At 56.0% G+C, this 26,658-nt stretch overlaps 1 protein-coding gene across 1 annotated transcript in view; it reads right to left on the bottom strand.

Moving 5' to 3' along the window:
* The window catches only part of PLXNA1 (plexin A1), a gene marked incomplete at both ends in the record, with an annotated part of 89,668 nt that overhangs the window by 22,572 nt on the left and 40,438 nt on the right, over positions 1-26,658 (bottom strand). The window contains 12 exons of the mRNA XM_080625509.1: positions 892-1,126; positions 1,802-1,945; positions 2,098-2,337; positions 2,694-2,787; positions 3,644-3,811; positions 4,321-4,457; positions 4,785-4,905; positions 5,210-5,361; positions 7,656-7,846; positions 8,146-8,242; positions 15,758-15,958; positions 19,977-20,091. Coding sequence (XP_080481635.1) covers positions 892-1,126; positions 1,802-1,945; positions 2,098-2,337; positions 2,694-2,787; positions 3,644-3,811; positions 4,321-4,457; positions 4,785-4,905; positions 5,210-5,361; positions 7,656-7,846; positions 8,146-8,242; positions 15,758-15,958; positions 19,977-20,091 — 1,895 coding nt within the window. The remainder of the gene's footprint in view (positions 1-891; positions 1,127-1,801; positions 1,946-2,097; positions 2,338-2,693; positions 2,788-3,643; positions 3,812-4,320; positions 4,458-4,784; positions 4,906-5,209; positions 5,362-7,655; positions 7,847-8,145; positions 8,243-15,757; positions 15,959-19,976; positions 20,092-26,658) is intronic.

Below are 26,658 nucleotides of genomic sequence, written 5' to 3'. Positions count from 1 at the left end.
CAAACCCTTAGGAAAATCAGATTCAAGGCACTTTAAAGGGAGCTGGGAGGCAGGCAGAGGACTGCAGGCTCATCAGCCTGATGAGAGAAAACAAACCGTCAGCTTGAAAGGCGTGCTATCTTATCTGTAACTGGTGGGACTAGAAAAGAGAAAAGGCAGGGAAGAGATTGTGCCTTTTAATTAAAAGCAGATCCTTTTATCTGTCAGCTGTGGCAGACAAGACACCATCCCCTCCACCAGCTCCCTTCCCTCTCTCTGTCACCAGTGTCATCTGCAGGCATGCGTAGGGATGGGGATTTGGGGAAGCAAAGGGGGTTTCTTCCCTTCTTTCCTCTCTTTATTAGCTCAGGTTTGGTGCCTGCTGCACCAGCAGCACCCGGGTTGGTTGTGGCTGTGGCTGGCAGGGTCAGGGCCTCCAGAGCCAGCTCAGGGGGATAATGGGCAATTAGGTTTTATCAGCAGGATCACACAAGGAATTCTGTCCGATTTCACAGCATCTGTCTATCACATAATGAGAGATGGACTGCCCGCTCCCAAGCAGCCTCCACTAACTCTCCTTGCTCTCTTTCCTCCTGTTTGGAGAAATAAAGGGGCATTTCGTAAAGGGAAAAATCCCCAAATCCCACACAGAAAGAGTTTGCTTCCTTTGACAAAGCAGCTTTGCCCATTCCCTGCAGGTATTTAAGTGACATGCTGATGTGGCACTTAAGGACATGGTTTAGTGGTGGACTTGGCAGTGCTGGGTAATGGTTGGACCCTTAAAGGTCTTTTCCAACCTAAATGATTCTATGATTCCCATTCCTCTTCTGGGGAAAGGGTGGGACCACACTGAGCTTTGGGACAGTAGGAAACCCTCCAAGACCCCAAGTTAACAGCACAGGGATCCCTCACCCTCTTTGCATTCCAGGGCCACCCGGGACTCCAGGTTGTCCATCTGCAGCTGGAGGCGTTTCAGGGTCCGGTCGGCATCCCGGGACTTGCGCTTGTACGCAATGAGGACGATGATGATGATGAGGAGGAGCAGGCCACCTCCTCCACCGATCCCAATGATGGCAGGTAAGGTGAGCAGGCTGTCCGAGTAGATCTGCAGCGTTCCCGGGGAGAACTCGAACCCTCCAGCCTTGATCTGCACCATGGTGGAGGGAAAACAGACCTGGAGTCACAAGGACAGCCCTTCCCACTATGCCTAGAGCTGGAGGATGACTCCCAGCCGAGAGGAGGAAGGATGCAGGGATAGCAGGAGCTGATCCGGAGCAGTGCAGGATGCTTTAATGGGATGCAGGACACACGCTGCCAGCGTGCGTGTGGAACAGGCAGAGTTTGATGTCTCATTCAGGCAACGTTACATTAACAGATGAGATGTGAAGCGAGTTCCCCCATGGCTGGGAAGCCTGGTGGGGGGACTGTGCTGGGTCCCTTTCAACCTGGCGGGGTCCTGGAGCACGAGCACTGCTGTGCTACAACCCCACTAACAAAGGAGCCTTCCTTGGGGTGTGAGCCAGCACCGAGGGAAAGGGGTGGGAAACCCCCCCTGCCTTGGCACAGGCTGTGCCTTGGCACCCAGCGGGGAACGGAGGCTGTTGGCAGGGCCACCCAGGGCACAGGAACACCCGGTTGCGTGTGCTGGGGAGGGAACAAAGCATTTGGTCCTGCAAGTTAGGGACAGCGATGCCCAGGGGACAGGAAGGATGCTCCTGCACGTGCACCAGCTATCAGGTCCTCATCCGAGGATGAGCACAGAGCAGGGCTGGGATAAAGCCTGAACCTCCGTGGTTCAGAGGGCACCAGTGTCAGCACTTACCGTGACTTTGTGCTGGCCGGTGAGGTTGGGGGACTCGCACAGGAGCTGGGTCTCAGACACCGTCAGGGTGCAGGGGGTGTCTCCGATCAGCACCGTGTAGTTGAGGCGGGAGTTACCAGCAGCCGGTGGGAGCAGGTTCCTGCCCTTTGAAGGAGCAAGGAACGAGATTGTCAGTTCTTGTGCAATAGGGAACACTTAAACCAACCCAATGGAAAGCAAATCAGTGCCAGACTTTGCCTCAGCAGAGACAGAAAGCCACCTCCATCAAGGGACACATCCCTACCCCTCTGCCTTACCTTGAGGATGAGGGGAGAGCTGGGCTTCAGCTCCAGCATCCCCGTGGGGCTGAGCGGCTCAAAGACAGGGTCCGGGTAGTAGACGAAGTTGGTGGTGTTGATGATGAGCAGGGCCTGGACGTTATCCATGATGAAGCCAATCTCATCCGGGCGGTCGCCCACCTCCGGAGGGCTCCGTGCAGGGTTGTCGATTGAGGGAGCGTAGCACACCATGGTCGTGTCATTGTAGACGGTGCAGTTCTGCAGGAGGCACAACTGAGGTCAGACCCAGCTCCCAGCAGGATCAGACCCCATAAGGACCTCCTGCAAGCAGCAGCTCTGGACATGAGGTTTAGACTTGGGATCTCCTGGCCTGTGCTGTTACATCAACAGGTACCACATCCCACCCTGGGGCAGAGACTCCTGTCTGCAATGGATGTGCAAGGGGTGGATGTGCTCTCTCTATCACTGTCCTGCACACATCCCACAAACATCCCATCAGTTTTGCACACTCAGATCTCAATGCTCTCATGGCCAGGGGCTCTGCAGGGAGAAGGCTCAGGGAATCCCTCCTCCTTCTTATGCTCTGCCCCCAGCCCCAGCCCAGCATCACTTACGTTCTCCCTTTCAGAGCTGCCGTACTTGGCCCGGATCCTGGGCTCTTTGATGGTGGCCAAGTTGGTGCCAGTCACAGTCAGCAGCGTCCCACCACTAGAGACATGGAGACAATGGGTTAGGACGGGCAGCTCAGCGCTGGGTCCTCACTTCTGGGAGGGAATCACTCATCCTCACCAGTCAGACACCCATCCGCCCCAGCCTGGGTGAGCCACAATGCCTTGGGGACCTCTTATCCTATCCAGATGCCACCACATCCAGCAGGATCTGCATGCACCACTGCCAAACCATCTCAGCTGACCCTAGAGACATCAAACCTGCTAATTAACACCAGCATCCCACCCTGCATCTGGGTTTGGGGTCTGAAGGCAGCTCCCAAGCTAAAGGAGACCAGGTTTCCACAATGAGAAAGCATCTCAAGGAGGAGGAGGTTCTCTCTGCCAACCCCTTCACCACGCAGGCAGCGGGTGACAGGACACGCTGAGCCCTGAGGAGCTTTCTCTATGCCTTGGTGTTGGTGTTAAGAGCCCCATTGTCCCAGAGAGCTTGGCCATGCCCCTGGGGAGCTTTGCTCCTCATCAACAGCCTGGGGAAGGTTTCCCCTTGGCACTGGCTCTTAATGGATTCCTTGGGCTCCTCTCCAGCCAATTCAAACCTTTTAGGAAAATATGTAAACATTGCAAAAACTCCCTGATGGGAAATAGTTCCATTTTATTTGCTGTCACCAAATGTCGGGTTGAAATTAAGCAGATCCAAAGCGCTCTCTGCTCTTGTCCCCTGCCAGGCTGAGCACTGCAGGCCAGGAGTCAGCAGGGCCCCAGTGCCAAGCCATTGCTCACTCTCACCATGTCTCTGGAGCACGGCCCAGTGGCTATAGCAGCAGCACCGAGATGTACCCATCAGGAGGTGGGGGGATCCACGAGGAAAACAGCCCCCATAAGCAGTGATTTACCTGTTGATGCTCCACTCGGGATCGATCTTCTGGATGGTGGGGTCCTCGGTGTAGTTGTACTTCACCTCGGGGTTGCTCAGCTCTGCCCGGTTGATGTTGATGAGGATGGGAGAGCCACCGGGGCTGTGTCCAGGGGGGGTCCTGCACCGGATCTCACGGGCGCTTCTCCTGGGGTAGGAGCACACAACCCATCAGTGCCCAGGCGAGAAGAGGGTGAGAGGGGGCAGTGATGCCCCAGCTCCTTGCCCCTTCTCAAACTATGGGGGGGGGGGGGGGCGAAGGGAGAAAGAAGGGGAAAAACACAAACAAAAATAACCCGACACGAACTGAAACAAAAGGCAGGAGGGAAAGGGAAAGGCTGAGCAGCTCCTGAGCGTTCCCATCGCGCGGCTGCTGCAAACAGCAGCGATTAGGGCTGATAACCAGTAATTACCGCAGGAAAATATTTAAAGAGCCGCTCCATTATCATCCCTAATCTAAAAATTATCCACTTCATGCCTCAGGGCTTCGTGCTTTTAGAGAAGAATCCCTGTTCTTGGGGCTCTTCCTGCAGCCTCTGACACACAGAGGTTTCGGGGGGGATGCCTCCAGACACCAACAGCATGGGTGCCTGTGCACGGGTTCGCTGCCTCTGGAGGTGCCCTTTGCCCACCCTCATCGCCCTCCGTGCCCCTCACCATGAAAAAGCACAGGGCCGTCCCCCGATGGTGACGGAGACGTTGCTGCCGGCGTTGAGGTGACTGCCTTCGATGGCGATCCAGGTACCGCCGGAGAGAGGACCCCGGGCTGGGATCACGCGGGAGAAAGTGGGTGTCTGCCAAAGGAAAAGAGCATCCCCGGGGTCACAAGGGCTGGGGACCAGAATCTGCATCCCCAAATAACCCCACGAGGGTGACAGGGCTAAAGGAGACCCATGGGACGGCAGCAGGGCACAGAGCTAAGGGCGGCAGTGCCAGCAGGACAATGAGGAAGCAGAGCAGTGGCAACCTTGGACAGATTCAACCAGCATGACCCGTTGTCTGCCCAGAGCATCCCCACCTGCACCCCCGGGGAAGTGGTGGGTAAATGACGGCTTATTTTCCAACTGATCCACCCGGCATCACCTCCCTCCCATGGAGCCTGTCCCCAACACGGGACCTACCACAAAGGTGAAGCTCCTGGGGGACGTGGCTCGGTAGCTGGGCGAGCAGTCACGGATACACACTTCGACCCGCGCCTCATGGACCTTGCTCGGGCTGGCATCTCCAATCTCACACACGATCCTAAGGGATGCAGGGAAGGAGTGCTCAGTGTCCTGGCACTGAGGTGCTCCCTGTGCCACGGTGGGGATGGACTGGCTTCAGGAAGAGACAGATCTAACACCAACAAACTTGCCAGCAGCTTCATGAGAAACCAGGGCAGTGGCTGTTGGCTGGGGGCAGCTTCCCCAAAGCCTTTGAGCTCCTCCCAGGGCAACCACAGCCAGCAGGCACTTCTCCCCCAGTTCAGCCCCATGTCTTCAGCCGCCACGTGAACACCAGCAGCCCTGTCCCAGCCCACCGAGGTGATGCCCCTGCAGACACTCACTGCTCAGCACTGATGTACTCGCTCTCGATGGGGATGCACATCACTTTGCCAACCCGAACACCCCAGCGAACATCTTCAAACTTGAGGCCCAGGTTCTCTCCGGTGATGGTCAAACGGGTCCCTCCTTGCCTAGGGCCGGTCTCAGGGAACAGCTAAGAAAGAGCATGGCCCATCAGCCAACGGAGCAGAGCCATGGGGATGCCCCGCATGGGCAGCCATGGGATGTGTGTTACTCCCCTACATCCACCCCTAAGTAGCAGATGAGAGATGATAAATCCCAACGCATCTGTAAGGAACCCACAGAGGGGGAAAGACCTCCCGAATGACAGCCACATCCATCAATCCCCCAAGGAACAAGCCAGGAGATGACAGGTATGTCCAAGCAGAGGGATGGGATTTAGACACCCCACTGCAGACACAATGGGAAGGAGACAGGGAGTGTTTCTGCACAGCCCCACTGCAGCCATCACCTCTGGGGCTAACCACTGTCCTCTGGATTCACACTGCTCTGATCATCTTCAGCATGGAAGGGGGAATCCAGTCCCCTTGCACCCAGGCAGCCTGTGGGATGTGTTCTGGGATCAGAACTGGGACTAGCACTTGGGGCCATGGAAGCAGCCACAACTTACAGGGTAAAACCCCTTCTGGGGCTGCAGGGAATGGCTGCTGCCTAAACCCAGCTCAGCAGTGCCCAAGGCCAGGATCAGAGCCCATTACAGCAGCTGCCACCAGCATCAGCCTGGGTCTTCCCCCCAGACCCAGCTCCACCAGGAGGGTGTTCGTTTGGTGTTTCTAAATGAGTGTTAAAGCTGCTCCCCGTGTTCCGCTCCTCCTCCTCCATGGCAGAGCTGACAAGGGCCACGCATCCAGGGAGAAATGAGCCCCGGAATGAAATCACAGCATTGGCACCCAGCATGGGGAGGTCAGGGCTAAACAAGGAGGGGGCTGAGGAGGAGAGCAGGGCTGCTCCAGCCTCCCCTTTCCCCCTCCACCCCTGAACTCCTGGCCCACAAACACCGATGCTTTCCTGCTCATTGGTTTCACAGGGTCCTTTCGCATCAACAAGCTCCAGAGGCATGAGCAGGGGGCTCGTTCCCAGCTCTGACGGCTACAGTAGAGCCAGGGTGTGATAATGATGAGGGGTTATCCCTTCCAAAGGGAAGGGATAGTGCTCTTCATGGTCACAGGACCCTGCAGAGGTTTGGAGGGGGCTTACCCCCACCACCAAGCAATGGGCATGAGATTCTTCACTCCAAGGGAGAAGAATCACTGTCGTCTCCCAGCCCAGCCCAGCAACCATGAAGACACCATCAGCCCAGAGGGATGGGCAGGAAGGAGGATCCAGTTCCTCCTGAAACCACTGTATCATAGGATCCCAGACTGGTTTGGGTTGGAAGGGACCTTAAAGCTCCTCCAGCTCCAGCCCCTGCCACAGGCAGGGACCCCTTCCACTGGAGCAGCTTGCTCCAAGCCCCTGTGTCCAACCTGGCCTTGAACACTGCCAGGGATGGGGCAGCCACAGCTTCTCTGGGCACCCTGCGCCAGCGCCTCAGCACCCTCACAGGGAAGAGCTTCTGCCTAAGAGCTCATCTCGATCTCCCCCTCTGGTAGGTTAAAGCCGTTCCCCTTGGCCTGTAGGAGAAGAGGGGCTGTGGGAAGCAGCAGGCAACAGGCAGGCTGCCGGAGGAGCATCACACCAACAGCTACACACATCCACACCGACCACCAGCTCTAAATGCACCGACGCAGAGCAGCACCAAGCTCAAGCCTAAATGCTACCAGACCTGCTTGTGCTACACCTGCAGCTACTGCAGCATCTCCCAGTAATTCAGGGCTGGAGAGCTGCTGCTGAGGCTTCCCTTTCCCTCCATGGCTGCCACCCAGCACACCACAACACCGGTACAGAAAAAGGCACCACTCTCACTTCCAGCTTCCATCAGATAAGGCACTGAAACCCAAACAGACCAGATCCTGCGCTAAGACTCCAGTCATTAACACCAGCGAGGCCTCGCCAGACACGGGTAAACAGAAGGTATCCAGTAGAAATACCCAGCAGTCCCTCCAGCGCGCTTGGAGCCCGGCCCGACGGGCATGTGAACGTTAATATACACAGTGTTATGAAGCAAAGGTCATAAAAGCTGCCAGGGAAGGGGGTGATGATGAACTACCAGCACTAGTGAGCACTGGGGAGCAGCAACCCGGATCCGCGGCTTTCCCAGGACCCTCCCGTCACACGTAGGAGTGGCTGGAATCTCAGAGATGAGCCACAAAACGAGTGCACGGGGAGAGGATTTTAGCCTTGGAAATTCAAGTGGCGACCAGAGGTGTTTAGGACTAAACCCCATGCAGATTTGGCTGCTGCGAGGTGCCACCGGAGAGCATCGACTCCATCCCCATCCCCATCTCCCCCCCCGGGGATCCCGCAGCACGGAGCATCCCCGTGTACCTTGGTGATCTTGGGGTCGGTGCAGCGGCTGTTGCCGCTGGTGGCGTGCATCCAGCTGCTCTCGTAGGCCAGGCAGTGCTGCCGCAGCGAGCAGCGCCGCTCCGACACGCACCAGCCGCACTCGAAGCGCGGGTCAGCCTTGAGGCACAGCCCGCAGCTCTCCCGCAGCGCCGAGCACTTGTACAGGTGGGCTGCAAGGCAGGAGGAGAGCCAGGGTCAGCATGGACCCCCCGGCACATGGGCGCAGGGGCTAAGGGGGACGGGTACCCACTCCTTCCCCATCCCACTGCGTGCGTGCCAGCACCTCCCAAGGGAAGAAACCCCCATGGGCAGGAGGCTCCAGCGCCCCGGACTCAATGCCAAAGCCTCTTGTTTAACAAACCCATTTGATTGATGCTGGTGCAAACTGCATCAGGGTTGGGGAGAGGAGTAGGCTGCAGACTGGGGGGTATGCGGCTGGTTTCCCATCCCGATCCCATCCCTCACTCACCCTGGATGTTCTGGGGGTTGTCGATGACGAAGTTCCCATTCCAGACCACGGACAAGTTGACTGGCAGGTCGCTGATGTCATTCCCTTCGTAGAAATACTGCAGGAGGGGACAGAAGGAGTCAAACTGGTGAGGCAAAACACCCCGGTGAGGCATAAACCCCTGTCACATGGATGTCCTCCATCAACTCAGAGGAGAGGGATGGGGACCTGGTTCAGACTCCCCAGCTAGGAACAGACAGGTCTAAGAGCAATGACCACAGTACATACAAACCAGTAGGCTGAATTGGCAAAACATACTAATAAGCAAAACAGAGGGTTTCTAAGTAGACCCAAAACCCATTAGGTCTGATCTGCGATGTAGGAAGGTGACACTGCTCCAGCAGACCCCAAACCAAGACCCCCAGCACCGCTGCTGCCCAACGTACCCACCTCTGCTGCTCTTTCCAGCCTGGCCGGTGCCTCCTCTCCTCCCAAGCCCCCTTCCTGGCTGCCCATCAGTATGCCCTGCACAGCCGCCGCATGCCGGCGGAGCGGTTTAGTCGATACGGAGGCAGGAAGGCAGCTGGAACCATCCCTGACAGCTAATGACCTCCTTCGGCAAGAGATTCCCCGCTCCTCGCCCGGGAAAATGACAGCCGTGTCACGAGAGATTAAATGAATGATTCATGGGCTGCTGGAGTTTGTTAGGGAGCAGTGGATGCTCCGGCAGCGGCCCCAGCATCACCTTCCGCAGCCCCGGTGCTGTACCTGGAGGAGGTGGCTTCAGCAGCTCCTCCAGCACTCCCCACAGAGCACATCTGCCCCCTGCCAGCACCAGGGACTGCTTCAAGGGTCTGTTCTGCTCGACCCACAGGAGGCAGGGATGTGGCCCCAAAGGCAGCCAGGACGGCCATGTGGCTGTGGGAAGCAGGAGACACTTGGATCCTTCTCGCTATCAGGGCTGGGCCCTTCCATGCTGAGTCTCTCCCATCATCAGCCATGATCCAGCACCAGACACGGCACCAAAGCAGGGCATGTGCCCAGTGTGGGACATGGATACAGCAACTCCCTCCCTCAACCCTACAAGGTGCAAAGGCAAAGACAAGCCTGGTCCTCGCTCACACCTCCACGGCTTTTGGCTTGTGCTCCTATGTTCACCCCACTCAAATGCAGGGTGAAGGACCTCAAAACACAGCCGTCTCCAGAAGGAAGGCTGATGCTGATCAACTCTGTGCAGCAGTTTTAAGGCATAAAACATCCAGCTGCAAACTCAACCCTTTCCTGAGCATCCATCATCTCCACACTACATAAGAGCCCCATCGCCCCCCATCACAAAGCCTCTTGCAGTGTTTGCTCAAAGGACCTTCAGCCACATCTCCACTACACACCACCTGCAGCCAGAGCCTCCCAGCAACATCCCCATCACCAGGGAAGGTGTCCCCAGAACCACACTGGGAGTCCAAACCCGTTCACCTTCCCCTATCCTACACCCACCCAAGGACATCCCAGGCAGGACCACGATGAGGAGCCGGGAAGACCCAGCGCATGGAGCAGAGGGAGCATGTGCTGGGAATGGGGAAGGCGGTGGCAGTGCCGGAGCAGGATTCAGCAGTGAGGAGCCACGTGGCAGCGTAAGTGAAATTGGCATTTTCAATTTGTACTCTGACATGTCTCATTTGGGGCCCTGGCATCTCGGGAAGGCATCCAGGCTGCAGCTGTCCAAAACACTTATTTGCATCTCTCTGCCCCGGCTGCTTTTGGAAATTAGTTCTTCTGGGAGGTGGGAAGGAGGAAGAAGAATAGGGGGGGGGAGAGGGAGGGAGAGCATTAACTCTCCATGTGCCAGCCCAACAGCGTGATTGCACAAGAGATGGTGCTCCTCTGGGGAAGGAAGGCGTGCTGAGGATGCTGGATTTGTGGAGCTGAAGCAGGCAGGGCTGGGTGCAGGGAAGCAGCGGGAGGCATCACCCCGGCTGGGATCACCAGGGGAACCTGGGTATCAATGAATAATGTGTCCATCAGCAGCCTCTCACCTGCCCTGCAAAGAGGCAGCGCATCCGTGGCTTGGATGCTGTTCTGGTCCCTGTAGGATGCTGGAGCTGGAGTCATGGCTCAGCTGTGTGCAGGCAGGAGCTGAGGCCGCAGGGGCTCAGGGCTCAACCCGCATGGACACTGAGGTCCATCAGACCCTCTCTGATTTCCAAAGTATCTCTTCTTTTGAAGGATGTTTTCCTATGCCCTGTTTTCAGCTGTGGGAAGCAGGAAGGTGCCTTCTCCACCCACAGGAGAGGAGGTAGCAACCAAACCACAGCCAAGCAGCAGCCACTTCCTAGCCCTGAAGGTCCCACAGCTGGTGGGGATCAGAGAGGATCAGGGAGCGGGGTGCTTACCAATGTGTCCATCCCATGGGATCCAGCACACAGACAGCCAGCAGGTCCCACCACAACGGTTCCTCCCTGCTTCTAGCTAACATGGAGCTAAACATCCATTAAATACTTAACTGCTATTAACTTCCCAGTTAATCAATCACTGTGGCTGGCAGCAATCCGGGATGAGCCATGGGAGGGGATGCCAGGGTGGGTGTCAGCGCGGGGATGGATGCACCTACCCTGCGGTGCTGCTGTCAGACACCTTCCACCCTACAGAGGTGCCCAGCACCCTCTGGCTGTGTCAAAGGATGATGTGCCACGATGCTGCCATGCGGCTGAGTTATAGGAAAGGGATGTTTCCTCTGGGAGCAAAATAAACCAGGCACAGCCCCAAGAGCAGAACCACGGTGCCTGAAAGAGAAGCGCTGTCATGCGGCACCGGCCACAGAAGGGGATGGGGGAAAGGATGTCATCGAGTGAGTCAGCAGCAGAGCTGAGAGCTGCTCAGCTTCTTACCTAGCCCAGCCGGCCTCACTGCCCTTCCTGGAAGGCGCCTGCAAGGCAAGAGTGAAAGAGCTGATGGAGGACAGGCCACCCCACCAACCTGGATACGGCTATTCCCAGATGGCACAGATGGCACTTGGACAAGAGGACTCCTTGCTAAGCCTTTCTCAAGGCAGTTTATCCAAAACTTATCTCAGGCAGCTTAGAATCATAGAATCACAGATTGATTTGGGTTGGAAAGGACCTTGAGCTCATCCAGTTCCAACCCCTGCCATGGCAGGGACACCTTCCACTGGAGCAGCTTGCTCCAAGCCCCTGTGTCCAACCTGGCCTTGAACACTGCCAGGGATGGGGCAGCCACAGCTTCTCTGGGCACCCTGTGCCAGCGCCTCAGCACCCTCACATCTTCCCAAGCAACAGCCAACAACCTCATGTGCTCCTCCCATCCCCGATCCTCACACTCACCCCGTCCCCATGTGGGGATGCCCCAGCCCAGCACGCTGCAAGAGCTGTGCGTGCCCCACAGCCATCACACCCCATGAGGGCATCCAGCAGACGGGCGGCTCCGCTGCCCTCTGCCAGCAATCCCATACATCCAAATTTCCCTTGCATCCCCTGTTCCTTCCCATCTGCACCATCCCCCTGGGCTGCGTTCCTGGAGGAGGGCTCGGGCTGCAGCTGTGTCCTATTTTCCTGTAGTTGATGACCTCAACTCCTTCCCCGCACTACGGGGACGGCAGTAATGTACATCGCGTCTCGCCAGGGCTCAACTGCAATTCATCATTATTTTATCTGCTGGAATTTAATTGGATCCTATCAAACTCTCCTGATACTCCCTTTTCACTTTAAACACTGCTGCAGGAAAGATAAATGCAGGCAGCGCCAGGACAGAGAGCATGGCTTTGTTGGAGAACGGAGCTGTTGGAGAATGGGCTCCAATCCTGCTTCCCTCTCCATGGCTGGTTAATTAGAGATACCTTTATTGGAGGTGTGAGGCACTCGGAGCAGGGCACATGTGTATGATTTATGTTCTTCCATAAATACACCCCAGGCCTAGTAAAATACTGTCATGCACACAACACCACAATTGGATAGGAACGCTTGGCGCCTCATTCTGGATCTCCTTTTGCTCCTTTCACATACATCTCCTCCCTTCCTCCCAGATCACACACAAGCTCCTTTGCCTGGATTCCTCCTGCCCAAAGTTTGGCAGGGTGGAAGCGAGGACCTGAAACCCTGGGAATACATCAGAGCAACACCCACCATAAAGAAACACCCAGAAAACATGAATCCACCAGGTCCTGCATTCCCACATCCACGCCTGGCGCTCCCCAGCCTCAGCATCCGCACTGGGTACCACTCACGCACCCACCCTGCTCTGCACCCACATCACTTTGTCATGGGATAAGATGCTTCTGGGCGAACATCACAAGTGGAGCCATTCCAGCCAGAGGGGAGTGAACTCTGAAGCCACAGCCCAAATGGGTGGATAGGATGGCCTGTCCATGGGGATCAGTGAGGAAGGAGCCAGGGAGGTGACACAGCTGCTCCTCACCAAGCAGGGCTTTGGGTAAGAGGAAAGGGAAATAATTGAGGCGTGAGGCTTAATTTAAAGTGCTGAGACAACAAACTCCAATGCTCAGGGAAAGGAGATCAGGGGTTCTTCCTATTTTTACATTTAAAGGGAAAGAGCAGCTCTGGGGCTATTTCAGCCTGAAGAAGGGCAATCTGGAGGGTAAAACCCAAACCCTTAGCAGTGAGAAACACCCAAGGCCAGGACTAAACGGGATGAAGTCCAAGGTTAGAAGCAGTTCTGGGTGCACTGTGGTACCTCCCAACAGCAAAACTGCTTACTTTCTGCAGCATTCAGAAGGATGAGCCCCCTTGATGGCAGATGGGAAAGAGCGGGCAAAGGCAGGGATGCTTGGAAAATGAAACTCAGTGGCATTACCTGCACAATTTAAGGCCTGTGACCATTCCTCCATCCTCCACTGCAAGAAGCAAGCCTGGAAATGTCTGCTTCCAGAAGATTATAACTAATCAATTCATAAAAAAACCCAGTTTATTAGCAAAGAATTCCATTTTCTTCATCTTGCCTTTCCTTTTTGCTTCCTTACAATGCACGTGGAAAACCTTTCATGTTGCTTTCCTCTTGGAGAGCAAAGAGAGACCAAAGTGAGGAGGCAGAAAAGGCTTTTTTCTGGTGGGATGACGGGGAACACCAGGCCTGGTCTCCCTTCAGTTTGCTGGAGATCTATTGGGTGTCTCAAACAATGTTTATAGGCAACACTCAAACCTTAATGAATGGCCTGCTGAATATTTAACCAAGACGTCCTTTCTTCAAAGCCTAACAAGTCATCGGAGTTTGACAAGCACTAAAACTAAACAAAAGACGAAGAGTTTTAAGCAGGCTTGACTTATTATCCCTTCCATTCACCCGGGATTTAGGAAAGCATCCCTAATTCCACAGAGTAATTAACCTCTTGTTTAGATCCCACTGAACTCCTGGAAACAAAAGTGTGCTTAAATGCCTTTCAGAGGAGGGGACATCCATCCCTCACTTGCTGGCTGGGTGTCATCCCGCCCTACTTCCCCACATCCCTAAAACCCTATCCCAAAGGAGGAACTGCAATGGAAGAACGCAGCGGGTCACGGGTGGGTGATGGCGCGGGAGCACGAGGCGCTACCGAGCAGCCAGATGGACCGCAAGAAAAGACATGGAGGAGACAAACATCACCCAAGTGTGAACGCGAATCCCCCACTGCAGAACGCAGCCTGGCTGAATGCCCTCAAACGTTAAAGCAGACCCTGAAAGCAAGACAGCTCCTCTCAAGCCAAACCTGTCTTCTGCCGTCTGTGAAGCCACGTCTCCTGCCTGACACCGCGGCCCCATCAAGCTGCTGCCATCCGCTCCTGCGCCCACAACGCCTCCCATGCACCATCCATCCCGTTTGCCCCATGTTCAGGGCATCCCTAGTGATTTCCAGGTCAAATATACACCACTAGCAGCTCGATGGGGGGACCCTAGGGCAGGCAGGCACAGCTCAAGCTGTCCTTTGCCTTTGGAGAAGGGCTGCAGAGCCCATGCAGTTCATGACACCAGTGCTTCTGCCTCTCTGCTCTGCACCCAGCCAGGGTCCCCACTGGAATCTGAGACAAAGAGGCCACGTTTCTTCCACACTCTGCATGAGAACAATGGCTGCTCCAGCCCATTTCCACCCACAGGCATGGACACGTTGCAGAACAACCCTCAGATGACCAAGCAGGCACCTGATGTACCCAAGCCTTCTGCTGTGACACAAATGGCTCGGCTGACCCCCAGGAAAGCTCTCACACAGCTGTGGTAGACACAGAGCAGCCAAGCTTGGGTACCAAAAACAGCGAGACCCCAGGATCCCCACCACCATCACCGCTCTTGGCACACACACCCATCATGTTCCCCTTGAAGCACTAACATCGAGCCATACAGGCGACGGACAAAACTGGGTCTGGGAGCAGACCTGCATGATGGCAAGGACCACAATCCACACCAGGGACCAGGAGCCAAGCCAGCTCCAGTGGGCAGCTCTCCATCTGCATGCTTTTCTTCCCTAAACACAGCAGCAAGAAGACAAACCTTTGCTTAAGCTGTCTCAATGCTGGCTCATTGCAGCAGAGCCCTGCAGACACCGCACTGGTCCCACTGCTTGCACTTTGTGCCTGCATCCATCTCCAGACCAAGCACAGACCAACAACAACATTTCCAGGCAGCAGGATGAGGAGCATTTCTGCTCATCACCAACTGCGTGTTGCCAAGAGCGAGCCCTGGCACTACAGCATCCCCCAGGCACCGCTGCCCAGGGCAGGATGCAGCCACTCGGGATGCTCCTCCTGCCCAAAGGTTCCGCATCCCTGGGAGCGCAGGAGGAGGGAGGGAGCCAGGGCTCATCTTTAACAGCCTCTAAATGTCACATGTGCCACCAAAGGACAGGGGAGCAGGGCTCGGCGCTGGTGTTAGGCTGCAAATGAGCTTTCACTGCGTGAGTGATGGAAAACAAATTTTGAAAGGATTAAATGGGAAGGAGAAGGGAGGGCAGGTCAGTGCAGAGCTAAGGAACACTGGGGCTCTTAAAACCCTGGGCTGGGTTTGCTGGTGAGCCTGGGGCTCCCTGCACAGGATTGCTGTACAGAAGGGGCATAAAACAGCCTCTTGCTTAGGGACAAGGCAGACAGAGCTGCATGGAGCAGGGGCAGAGGCGATGCACCACAGATGCAGGGATGGGTGGGAGCTGGGAATGGCTGGGGGCTGCAGGGAGGAGGGAAGTGCTCTGGGACCAGCAGCGCCCAGGGCAGGGTGCACACAGTGTGACACTGAGAAGGTGTTAGCTCAATCCTGCCTGTAAAGCAGAATGGCTTGGTGTCAGGGGAAGGAAGAGCAGGCAGGGAGAAGCGGAGGCAAGGCTCCGGAACATCCAGGCCAGCTGGCTCCAGCCCAGGCAACTTTCTTCAGCTTCCCAAAGCCAATTTCCTTGGAAGTGCTCCTAAACCCTGGCAGCTCCCCCAGGGCAGCAATGGCACTGATCCCATCCGGAAAGACCCCGAGCATCAGCCCCTACATGCACTTGGGGGACCCCACTTCACACCCCGTAAGCACCAGAAACCCCCCCTTACCTGCCCATGGGAGAGCAAACCCCCACACAACCACATGGGAAGGTTCTGGGGCAGGGCAGGGATGAGCAGCCCCCAAACAAAGCTGGAATCGGGTCCCGTCCTGCACTCACCGAGGTGTTCTGGCACTGGATGCTGGTGCTGTTGAAGCGCAGGGCGGTGACGCGCGTGGTGCTGCCGGGGATGTGGAAGATGCACTCGTAGTTGCGCTGCCCGGACTGCGGCTGCGGCAGGTTCTTGGCTGTCAGGGTGATGGGTTTCACCACCCCAACGGGGATGTAGATCTGGGTGGAGGGCAGGATCTGGGGGCAGTCCTGTAAAGGGAACAAGGGGCTGATGGTGAGAAGGGAACGTCACGCAGACCCCAGCACCCTGAGACACCCCCCATGCCTGGCATGCTCAACAACACCACCTTATGTGCAGCCAACCCCAAACCATCTCACAGCTGCTCTGACCAAAGCCCTGAAGTCAGGAAGGGAGAGCACAGAGGGAAATGATGGAAGGGTTGTGGGGTGTTTTTAACAGCTTGGGTTGATCCAGGTGGGAGATGGGGAGAGGATTCAGCTGTGGGACCTGCACACATGTGGGCAGAATGACTGGTAACGAGAAGGGCTGTAATGCCATTATTGCAGTCAGTAGGTTTCAGGGTTAACACCCCCTGCGCTGTGCATTGTGAGGCTTTCTCAGGCCTCTTGTTTCCCTCACAGCCTCCATCTCCCTTCTCAAGTGGACAGAAAAGCCTTTTGCCCCTTTGATGCTGCAGCGTGGCTCTGCGGTGTTGCAGAGAACCTGCTCTGCAGCGGATGTTGCTGCTGCTTCTACCTGTGGCCAGCTCAAAGCTGCATCACCCCTGCTTGCAGGCTGCCCAGGGGACAAAGCCTCCAGCCAGGGGATGCTGGCAAGGCCAAGGGGAGCAAGGCAAGGGGCCCAGCATCACCCCACCAGCCCTGTTGCTCCCAAGGGAAGGAGCATCCTTTAACAGCCATGGGCTCCTGGCTGCTCCAGTGAAACTTGTGTGCAAAGCACAGGGGAGCAGCAGAGCCCCACAGCCCTGGTGGGTGCCACCAGCAACAAGATCCTGATGCAATCCCAGGCTGGCTCTGCTGAGCAGGATGGAAGGTGTGCACCTATGGCAGTGACTCTGGGAAGAAATAACATCCAGGGGGAACAACATGCGCTGCAAGGAGCTGCTGTGAGAACAGAATCAGCAGCAGCAGCACGCAGGCACCCCATTGCTCTTCAAAGGGTGGCAATGGGGCTGCAAGGGCAGCTCTCGCCCCAAGGCTACGTATGGCCAATGCTGCCCAGCTGCCTCCTTGTCACTCACAGCAAGCCAGGCTAGACTCCAAGCAGCACGGGGCTGTGTAACAGCTATAGGATTAATCCAACTTTCAAACGATGCAGAGAAACGAGACAGAAATTGCTTCATTTAGCAAATATTGACCAAAAAAACCAACTCCTTTTACTCTAAGTTTTCTGTTCTTCATACAATCCCAGCCTCGTTTGGGCTGAAGAGACCTTAAAGCTCCTCCAGCTCCAACCCCTGCCACAGGCAGGGACCCCTTCCACTGGAGCAGCTTGCTCCAAGCCCCTGTGTCCAACCTGGCCTTGAACGCTGCCAGGGATGGGGCAGCCACAGCTGGGGGCAGGCAGGGATTCAGGCAGGGATGCAGGCAGCAGGGCTCATTTTGCCGACTCACAGCTTGAAGGAGCCCCCCCAGTATCTCTCATGCTCCGCATGTGCAGGCAGAGACGACTCATCCAGCAGCGATGTCACCCTGCACCCAGGCAGGAAGCACCTGGTGCTGGTGGGCGCCGGGTGCCCGGGCACTGGGACAATTCACTTCCCCTACCCCAGCACTTGCATCCCTTGGGAATGCTCTGACAGCCCATAGAGCTCCGCATCCTGCCAAAACCAGCCTCGCCCGGCACAGCCCCAGCTCCCAGGAGCCATGAAGGAATGGGACAGGCAGAAAAGCAGCATCCGGACACACGGGCACATTCCCCAACATGGCACAACTTGGATTTTCTCCATTAAAAACTCTTTTTCTGGCTGGATGAGCACATGACAAGGGTGTCCAGGTTTGCCTGGGGAGGTTGAGAGCTTTAGAGCCACGCTGCAAATGCTGTGGTTCGGGGTTTTTTGGCAGATCCCAGCTCCAGCTGCAAGGCTGGGCCATCAGCAGTGATGGGGATAAAGGAATCTGGGGCTGGTTCCTTCACAAAGTCCTCAGCCATTCTCACTGGTGGGGGTATCACAGAATCCCAGCCTGGTTTGGGTTGGAAGGGACCTTAAAGCTCATCCAGTTCCAACCCCTGCCACAGGCAGGGACACCTTCCACTGGAGCAGCTTGCTCCAAGCCCCTGTGTCCAACCTGGCCAATGAAGAACAAACACACTGAACCAGCTTAGATTGAACCAACACACTTGGTCCCCCTCTGCAGCAGCTCTGCAGCAGCAAGGACTGTCACAGGAGAGCAGCTTTTTTGGTTGGGATGCTCCAGCATCCCTCACTGATCACCCCAGGCCACTGCTGGACACCACAAGTAGGGGAAAGCCAATGACAAGCGGTGCTTCTTCATCATCCCTTCCCCAGCCCCACACCACGGAGCAAGCCAAGGGCAGGGTGGTCTCCAGAGCTCAGGCTTCAAAGCCACAGCAGTCATCAGGCAGGGACATCCTTCCTGCTGCCTTCATTCCCAGGCACATTTACATGAGTGCTGGCTCCTACCCACGCCCCATTCCTGCCCTGCCACCCCCAGAAATCCAGGTGAACATTCCTGGCATTCCCAACACAGTGCCATTGGTCACTCTTTATGTTTTCCTATGAAACAGCCACTTTCCCACTCAGGAAACCGTGGTGAGCCACCGGTGGGAACCAGCAGAGACACTGAGTGCTGCTCTCAGTGCCCAGTGCCCACCACGCTCCAGCCAACACACACAGACAAACCCTCCTTAAAATAACCTTCCCAGTCAGACTTCCTCCCACAGAGAGGATGGGGACGGACATCTACCATTAACGTGCCCAGTGGCACCAAGTCCCTGACCCACCACACCACCCTGCTGGGGACCAGGATGGATGGGGATGGATGGGATGGCTCATCCCAGCCCAGACACGCAGCCCACAGTAGCTGCTCCGAGGCTGTCTCAGCATCCCCTGCAGGAAGAACTGGGGCCACACCAATGTGCAAACAGGCTCCAAAACCTCAATCCAGGCACGGCTCCAGGTCCCAGTGTGGCCGGGAGGTCTGCTGGGGGACACCCTGCCATGCTGGGAAGCGACACGGGCTCCCAAGGAGCTGCTTGAGGGAAGAGCAGCACGTGTCCCATAGACAACACCCCTGGGGGTACAGCCAGATGCTTTTGGGCTTGCCTGGTGGAGCCCAGCAGCTCCCAGTGTCCCCAGTGAGGGGAACAGGCAGAGCAGAGCCACCGGGATGCAGTGGTCTGGACACCACGTGTCTGGAGAAGCGCAACCTCAAGAGCAGGCTGCGGGATGCCGGGAACAGGCTGATCCCCTGCTGGGTTCCTGCAGGGCACAACCAGGAGAAAACAGCTCCTTCTGATCTCTCGTGTTACTGAATCCTCCCGGCTCGGTGGGTACCCCATGTCCAGGCAAGGTCAACCCATCCCAAAGGAGCAGGGAAGCCAGGCAGGGCTCATCCGCAGTACATGCAACTGGAAACACAAGTTCAACCAGAGCCCTCTTCCAGGACAGGGATGGAGGAGAAACTCCTTCCCAAAACATTCCCTTCAGGATGCGAACGAGCACTTCCTGCAGAGCCAATGGTTGCTCACCAGACCTCCAGACACAACCCAAGGACCAGTGATGCCACCAACAGGCTGGGGACACTGGGACCCCCATAGGCACCGTGCTAGTGACAGGTTTCCCATTGGATGGCATGGATGTGTGCAGGATGAACCCCCCCAGAGGAATGTGCATTTGAGATGAAGAAGGTGTGAAGTGTAGCAGAGTGGTTTGTTTTACAGATTTCAACCCTCCCCTCTCTGGAAACAAGTTGTTCTGCAGTGACAGCTCAAGCTTGCTCCCTTCAGAAGCATCAAAGGAAAATGCTTTGGTGTCTCTGCCTTTGGTTTTCCTTTCATTCAACCTCAAGTGCTCTGGGCTGTGCCCAGCAGCCTCTCTGCAGCCACACAGCCTCTTCCCATCGGCACACTGTCCCATCCCATCCTCACTGCTTCCCAGGCAGTCCCAGCACCCCAGGCAAGGCGGTGGGAAAGGTTTCCAAAGAGGTTTTCCCTCCTCTAACCCCATCGCCATAGGGGAAAGGAGCCGCAACAGGACCAGGGAGCCAACCCACGTTACCTTACCTCGGAGAGCTTGACACGTCCCTCCAGGAAGGAGCAGTCGGCAGCGTTGTGGGTGCAGATGTGGCGGTACTTGCACCAGTGGCAGGGGAAGGAGCCGTTCACACAGGACAGGCAGCTGCAGGGAGACAAGTGGGCAGAGTTAGGGGAACACTGCTGGGGATGCTCCAGCAGGACAGCATCCATCGGTGATCCCGCATCTCTGGGTGGGAAAGACCCCCCCATCCAAGGAGCAAGGTGCCAGCAGGCTGGGAGGGGAGACACCTGCACACCCTGGACCCCCAGGCTTTGCCCATAGCAAAGTGAAGGGATATGATCTTCCTGGCACCGCAGCTCCACTCCCTGCTCTGCTTGGCACACTGACCCTGTCCACCCGGCTCCTGGCCGGCGCTGAGCTCCAAACTGTGGGAGCTTTATCTGGGCTCGCTGAAAGGTGATTTAAGCAAGAGAACAAGCAGCAGAACAAGGGCTCTGCACTGCAGGAGAACAGGGGAGAAACAGCGTGATTAATGCACACTCACGGAGGGGAAAAGGTTGGGCAAGATGAACAATTGGGGACCATAGCGCCTTCGCGCTGCTCACAGTAGGTTGTGTGTGACCCCTTCCCTCCCTCGGCCCTCTGCAGCCGTGCCTGCGTGAGTGTGTGTGCAACTTCCACCCCCTCCCTCCAGCCCCAGACATTTCCGTTTCTCTCCCCATCCTCCTCTCCAGACTCTTTGTGTGGTGGGATCCGAGTGTGCCTCCTCTCCCAGCCTCTCCTGGGGATGCACTTGGGTACTGGGGATGCACTTGGTTACCAGGGATGCTCTCGGGTCCGCAGGGATGCGCTTGGGTAGCAGGGACGCTGCAAGCTCTGTGCTCCGCACCCCTCTTACCAAAGAAACCAGCCCCCGGGGACCTTAATGCCTCTCCCCCATGCAGGAGGGGACATAAAGAATCCCCTCTTTGTGCAACCATTCACACAAGTGGCCTGTACCTTTGCTTCCCAAAAGCCCCCACTCCCAGCACCATGAGGCGTCCCTGCCTGCAAGCACTGGGGATCCTATGGACCCCCAAGCTCTCAGGGCACTCAGCCCTGTGTGCATGGAATGGCTGAGCCCTCCCCTGCTGTGCTGTCCCATGGCAGCAGTGAGGTCCTGCATTAATGCAGCAAAGCTTCACAGGGCAGGTCTGCACCAAGCATGTCCCATGGAGCCCAAGCTGCCCTCCCAAGGAGGAGACGGGAGAGCTCCTGAGGCAGAAGCTGGAGGGCAAGAAAAAGCCTCAGCCTGGCTTTAAAAAGAAATAGAGGAAATAACAAAGCAGCAGCCCCGTTTTTCTCCCTCAAAGCTCATACCTGCTCCCACTGATCCGAGCGTGAGCAGGATGGGGCCCAAAGCAATTACATTTAAACAAAGGGAAGATCTTCCCCTGAACACAGCTCTGGCAGGAGGCAGGCAGCCCTGCCTCATCCCGCTCCTAAAGCACAGCTATCACTCTGCTTCTATCCCCTGGGAAACGACAGGGAGAACAGAGCATCACCGACAGGGAATACACAGCATCACCGGCCGGGAATACAGCATCACCATCCAGGATAACACACCATCACTGACCGTGAATACACAGCATCACCATGCAAGGAGGCAGAGGGAAAACCTTCGGGGAGAGGGACATCCTCAGGTGGCACACCAAAGCCCTTGTCCTCCAGCAGACCTGTCCCTTTGGGTAGCATAGGGTGCCAATGCACGCTTCGCAGGGCCACTGCTCCCTGCCTGCCCTGGGGTTTCACACACCATTCCATATACAGCAAGAGCTTCCCAAATCCATGCACACACACTAAGGAAATATTTAATTAAGCCGCTTGCAAAGGGGGCTGGAAGTCATTTCCATGTTTCGCTCACATTTTCGCTTCCAAATGAACAGCCCTTTTAGCTTTACCCACAAATATGCTAATTGAGATGCTCCTTATGCAAATATATGCAATTTTATTTCAGCTGCAGAGATTCGACTTAAAAGCAGAGCCACAGCCTCCTATCTCTGCCTGCTTTGATGGAGGGAGGCACAGAGGGTGCGGGGGACCCAGACAAAGCAAACGGATGGCTCCTGCCCTATGATAAGGGCTCAAGCAGCAACCAGTGGGCAGGTAAATCCAGGATGTGAAGGCAGCAGGGCTGGGAAAGCACGGGTTAATCCTCATGGAAGGAGAGCTCCCACAGAGAGGTCATGTTCGAGAGGAGCGTGCTCTAAGCAGTCATAAGCCATGTGCCAGGGCATAACCACCACCCCTGCCACGCAACGGGCACTCTGCATAGGAGAGATCATCCAGACACCACGTCCTGTGCAAAAAGACCCCCCAGTCCCCTTCACCATCTCACAAGCACCTCAAAGCAGTTGGGTGAAGCACCCAGCACAGCCCTGCCCCGGGCATCCTGGTCCCCAAAGCTGAAGCTCTGCACTGAAAGCCAAATCCTGGCTATCTGGACCCTGCTCACCTGAGGGTCTCCTTTGCCATTTAACCACTGCAGGTCCCAGCTTATCTCCTGATCTCCATTTGCCAAAGGACCTAAAGCATCTCAGGTTATCCTCCATAATATACGGTCCCCCCCTCCTACTTCAGCCCTCCCCTGGTTCCAACTGAATCGAGCCATTCCTAAAGCTGCGTCCTCGGAGATGGTTTTCACACTCTCCCTTCTGCCGAGGTTCTCCATCTGCCATAAGGACATCAAACACCTCCATAAGAGCACTCACCACCACGCATCTCACTCCACAGCATCCCTGCTGCGTTTAGAGCCTGTCGGGGTCAGCACTTCCCAGCTGGCCAAGGACTCTGTGAAGTGGTGACCAAGCCATTGCCCGGGTGCTGCTTAACGCAGTGAAACCCCATCTCCAGCCTTCCTCAGCACATCCATTTGACCACCCAGCTCCTGTGAGGCTGCCTGAACCCCAGGGCAGGAGCTGGGGCTGTAAACCCCATGCAGGTCAGCGCGGCCGGGGCTGTATTCCCGGTGTGTCCGTGTGCCGCCGCTGTCTGTTCCCAGCTCGGGAGCAGGCTGCTCGGCAGCGCGATGCCATCTGTGCCGTCTCTCTCCTTCCCACGGTCAGGCACTCTTCTCTCATCACTTCTTGCCTAAGAGGCTTTCATCACTCTCGTGATTAGAGGGGGGTTCTCCTTCACATCTTGGAGCTCCCCCCCTGCCTCCCCAAAGCGTGCAGGGAGCCAGCGAGGCAGGAACCCCGCAATGGGGCTGCAGCAGACACAGACCCACAGCTTGTGCCCCATCTGCCTCCTCCTCAGCCCCACAGGGGCCAAGTAAGGACAATGCCCAGTGTGGGAAAGGGGAAGGGATCACCCCACCGGCCATCTCCCTTTGCTTCCTAATGTTATTGAATCATAAAATGGGTTGAAGGGACCTTAAAGCTCCTCCAGTTCCAACCCCTGCCACGGGCAGGGACCCCTTCCACTGGAGCAGCTTGCTCCAAGCCCCTGTGTCCAACCTGGCCTTGAACACTGCCAGGGATGGGGCAGCCACAGCTTCTCCAGGCATCCTGCTCCCCTCCAGGGATGGGGATAAACTGAACGGCACCAACAGCAGAGATGGGGAGATCCCCTGAGAAGGGAGATTATAAAGATGGAAACAGCATCTGCACACACACACAGAGCACAGCACACACAGCACATCCCGCCTGGAAACCCCAACTGCTCCGCAGCCCTCCTCCTGCCAGGAGGATCCATCCTTAGCAAACACTCTGCTCCAGCATAGCCGGCATCTGGAGCAGCAGCTGTCAAGGCTGAGGGGCTGAGCTGTAGTGCTTTGGGCTTTACATCCATATCTCTGCCCCAGGGAAAGGGGGAAAACCTGAGGAGCAGCAGGAACAGAAGGTCAGTGCCCCCAAAGCCCTACAACAGACCTACAGCCCAGACCCAAACCCTGGAGAAGCATGTGCAGGAGATAAGCTCTTGCCTCCCTCCATCCCTGCCCATCTCAATCTTTCTGCCCTTCCTTTCACATCAGCCCTGTGCTTCTCCATCCCTGCTGGGTTTTGCCAAAAGCCTTTAACTCACAGGGTAAGGGTTGGACACAGAGACCTCATCCAGGGCATCCACCACCATCCTGCCTGGAGGATGCAGAATCAGGACCCAGGTTTTAAACCCCTTCAGCTGCCTCCCCTCACTGAACACACCCCCCAGGCTGGACCAGCCCTCCTCATCCACAGCAAATGTGACATAAACCAGGTTATCCCGAGGGGGTCTCTGGGGCCATCCTATGGGATTTTCCACCTGCCCCAGTACAGGCACACACAGGGATCTGTTACCACCTCGCAGCTCAGCTGTGCGAACCCAGATACACTCAACTGCTTGCAGCCATCTGTCCATGCCTCCGAAAGAACACATCTGTAAGCATCTGGAAATGAGCAGCATGGGGCCAGGGGAGAAGCAGTCATAGTGGGTATGGGCAGCCAGGAAGGCTGCAGAGAGCAGCCCAGTGACACAAGGGCTGCATCATCCCATGGATGCCAATGGTTGCCTTGGCCACCAGACCAGCTCCACTGCCCCCAGCCCCTGGGACATGCATGTAAATCCCATTTAATTAACGGAGGCTTATAGGGAAAGCCTGAGCTGTGGTCAGGCAATGGCAGAGTCACACCTATCCAGCCAGGATGAGATATGAGACATGAGCCATGTCTGCCCCTTGTTCCAGCACCCCAGAGCTGATGGGACCTGAGTGTCACATCCATCACTGCAGCAAGGACAAGCACAAGGCTGGCAGCCCAGAGACCCTGCCCAGAGAAGTACCCCAGTGATGCTGGTCTGTGATGGGGACATCCCCATGATGGGCACTATAAAGCCCTGCAGTAACAGACTGGACAGCAATAGGGCTCTTGGCCTGGACCATCACAAGCCAAACACATGGGCAGCACAACCTCCTCCATATGTGTCCTTCTCATTAGGAGAAGGGCTTAGACACAGCAAGAAGAGTTTTGCAAGGTGGTGAGAAACAAGAGAGCCCGGTTCCATCAGCCCCACAGCCTGCAGAAGGGCTTTGGCAGCGTGTTTTGCTGATGCCTTTCCATCAGGTGGAAAGCATCTTTCAGCATCAGCTGTCTGCTGAAAACAAGGGTCAGACTCTCCCCAGTGCACACAGTGGAGCTGAGTTGGCTTCCCTGGAGCTACCTCAGCTGACACCAGCAAAGAGCTGCTTAGAACCCTCCCATCTCTCCACAGCCACCTGAAAACTCACCCAAACATTTCATCCTCAGCTGAGAAATGATTCAATGCTCAGGGCTCTGCCTCCCAACCTGAGCAAAGCCACCCGAATAGAGAAAGAGAACGTAACGCACAGTGATCAAAGCTCCCCACAGGAAAACATCGGCCTCGTGGAAAAGCAGAGCTCCTAATCCAGAATTCATCAGGCTAACGTATAGATTTTCCTGCACAACATATGAAACCTGGATCTGAAAGGCTATTAACTCCAAAGAGATCCATTAAAGACGCCTGTCTGCAAATGGTATTTAGAAGTATTGCATCATCCGAGGTACTGTCATGCCTTCTGGCTCTGGCTCGACTGCAGGTCACCCAGTTAAAGCTGCCTCCAAACCCTAAAATTCTTGACATAAAGGAAATAATAGTTCTGTTCACCAGCCTAGAACATAGACTTTCCTATCAGCTCCAACGCAAGCCCATAAATATTAATGCATCCATAATTAGCCTTTTTAAATAATGCATCCAAAATTAAACATCAACGCAGTAATAAATCAGTCAGGGCTCTTTGTTGTAGGTTTGTCTGGGGCGGGGGGGGGGAATGTTGTGTTTTATTTCCCCTCCTGTGCCAGGCACATCAAATAAAATGCCAATTCCCTGACCACCTCTTCCCGCTGGACCCCCGATCGGAACGGATCTGATGCCATTGGCACTTAAAAGTCTTCTTCCTTTGATTCAGAGAACTAAAGTCACATCTGCGTTTCGATTCGCAGAGTAATGACATGCAGCCAGCCCGCGCCAAAGCTGAGCTCATCCTATTGCAACCACACCATGCGACGGGAGACGAAGCTCAACCTGGGAGTCAAGGTGAGGGAGAAAGTCAAGTTTGCAAACTCTCTCCTCCCTCGCCATCACAGCATTCCCGGGAGCCAGGATCCGCTGCCATGCAAAGAAATCCCTGCGATGCACAAGGTTGGCTCATCCCCCTCGGAGCTCACCTGCTTTTCCCTCATCCAAGTGCAGCAGCAACTTGAAGCAGAGCCCCCCTCCCTGCCCAAGCCAGGCTAGACACGCTGCAAAGAGCCATCCAAAAGAGATCACTCTGCATTTGCTTATCTATAATTACTGATCAGCTGGAGCACCACCATCCAGGGGAGGGTTCTGGCAGGGTAATGAAATCACTCGCATTCTTAAGCTCCAAATTCTTTGCCCAAACACACCCCAGCATCTCCTGCGACGTTCCCATAGTGGAGCTGTCTCCCTGCTGCTCAGACACACCATCCACCGCTCCCCATGAGGAGCTGGCGGTTAGAGGCGTTAGGCACCCTGCTTAGACAGCACATCAATAATCCACACCTTCTCTGTTTTATCATCACCTGCACATCTCAAACTGCCTGAAATCCCATACGCGGAGAGGATTTCATGGCAGCCTGACAAGAAAGCAAATCCACAATTACTTCCAGTTAGGAAATTCTTGGGTAAATGCCCCAGGACATGCAGCATGTT

The sequence above is a fragment of the Psittacula echo genome (genome assembly GCF_963264785.1).
Source record: "Psittacula echo genome assembly, chromosome: 9".
Lineage (NCBI taxonomy): Eukaryota > Metazoa > Chordata > Aves > Psittaciformes > Psittacidae > Psittacula > Psittacula echo.
The sequence above is the reverse complement of the archived record's forward strand: the minus strand, read 5'-3'. Positions and strand labels throughout refer to the sequence as shown.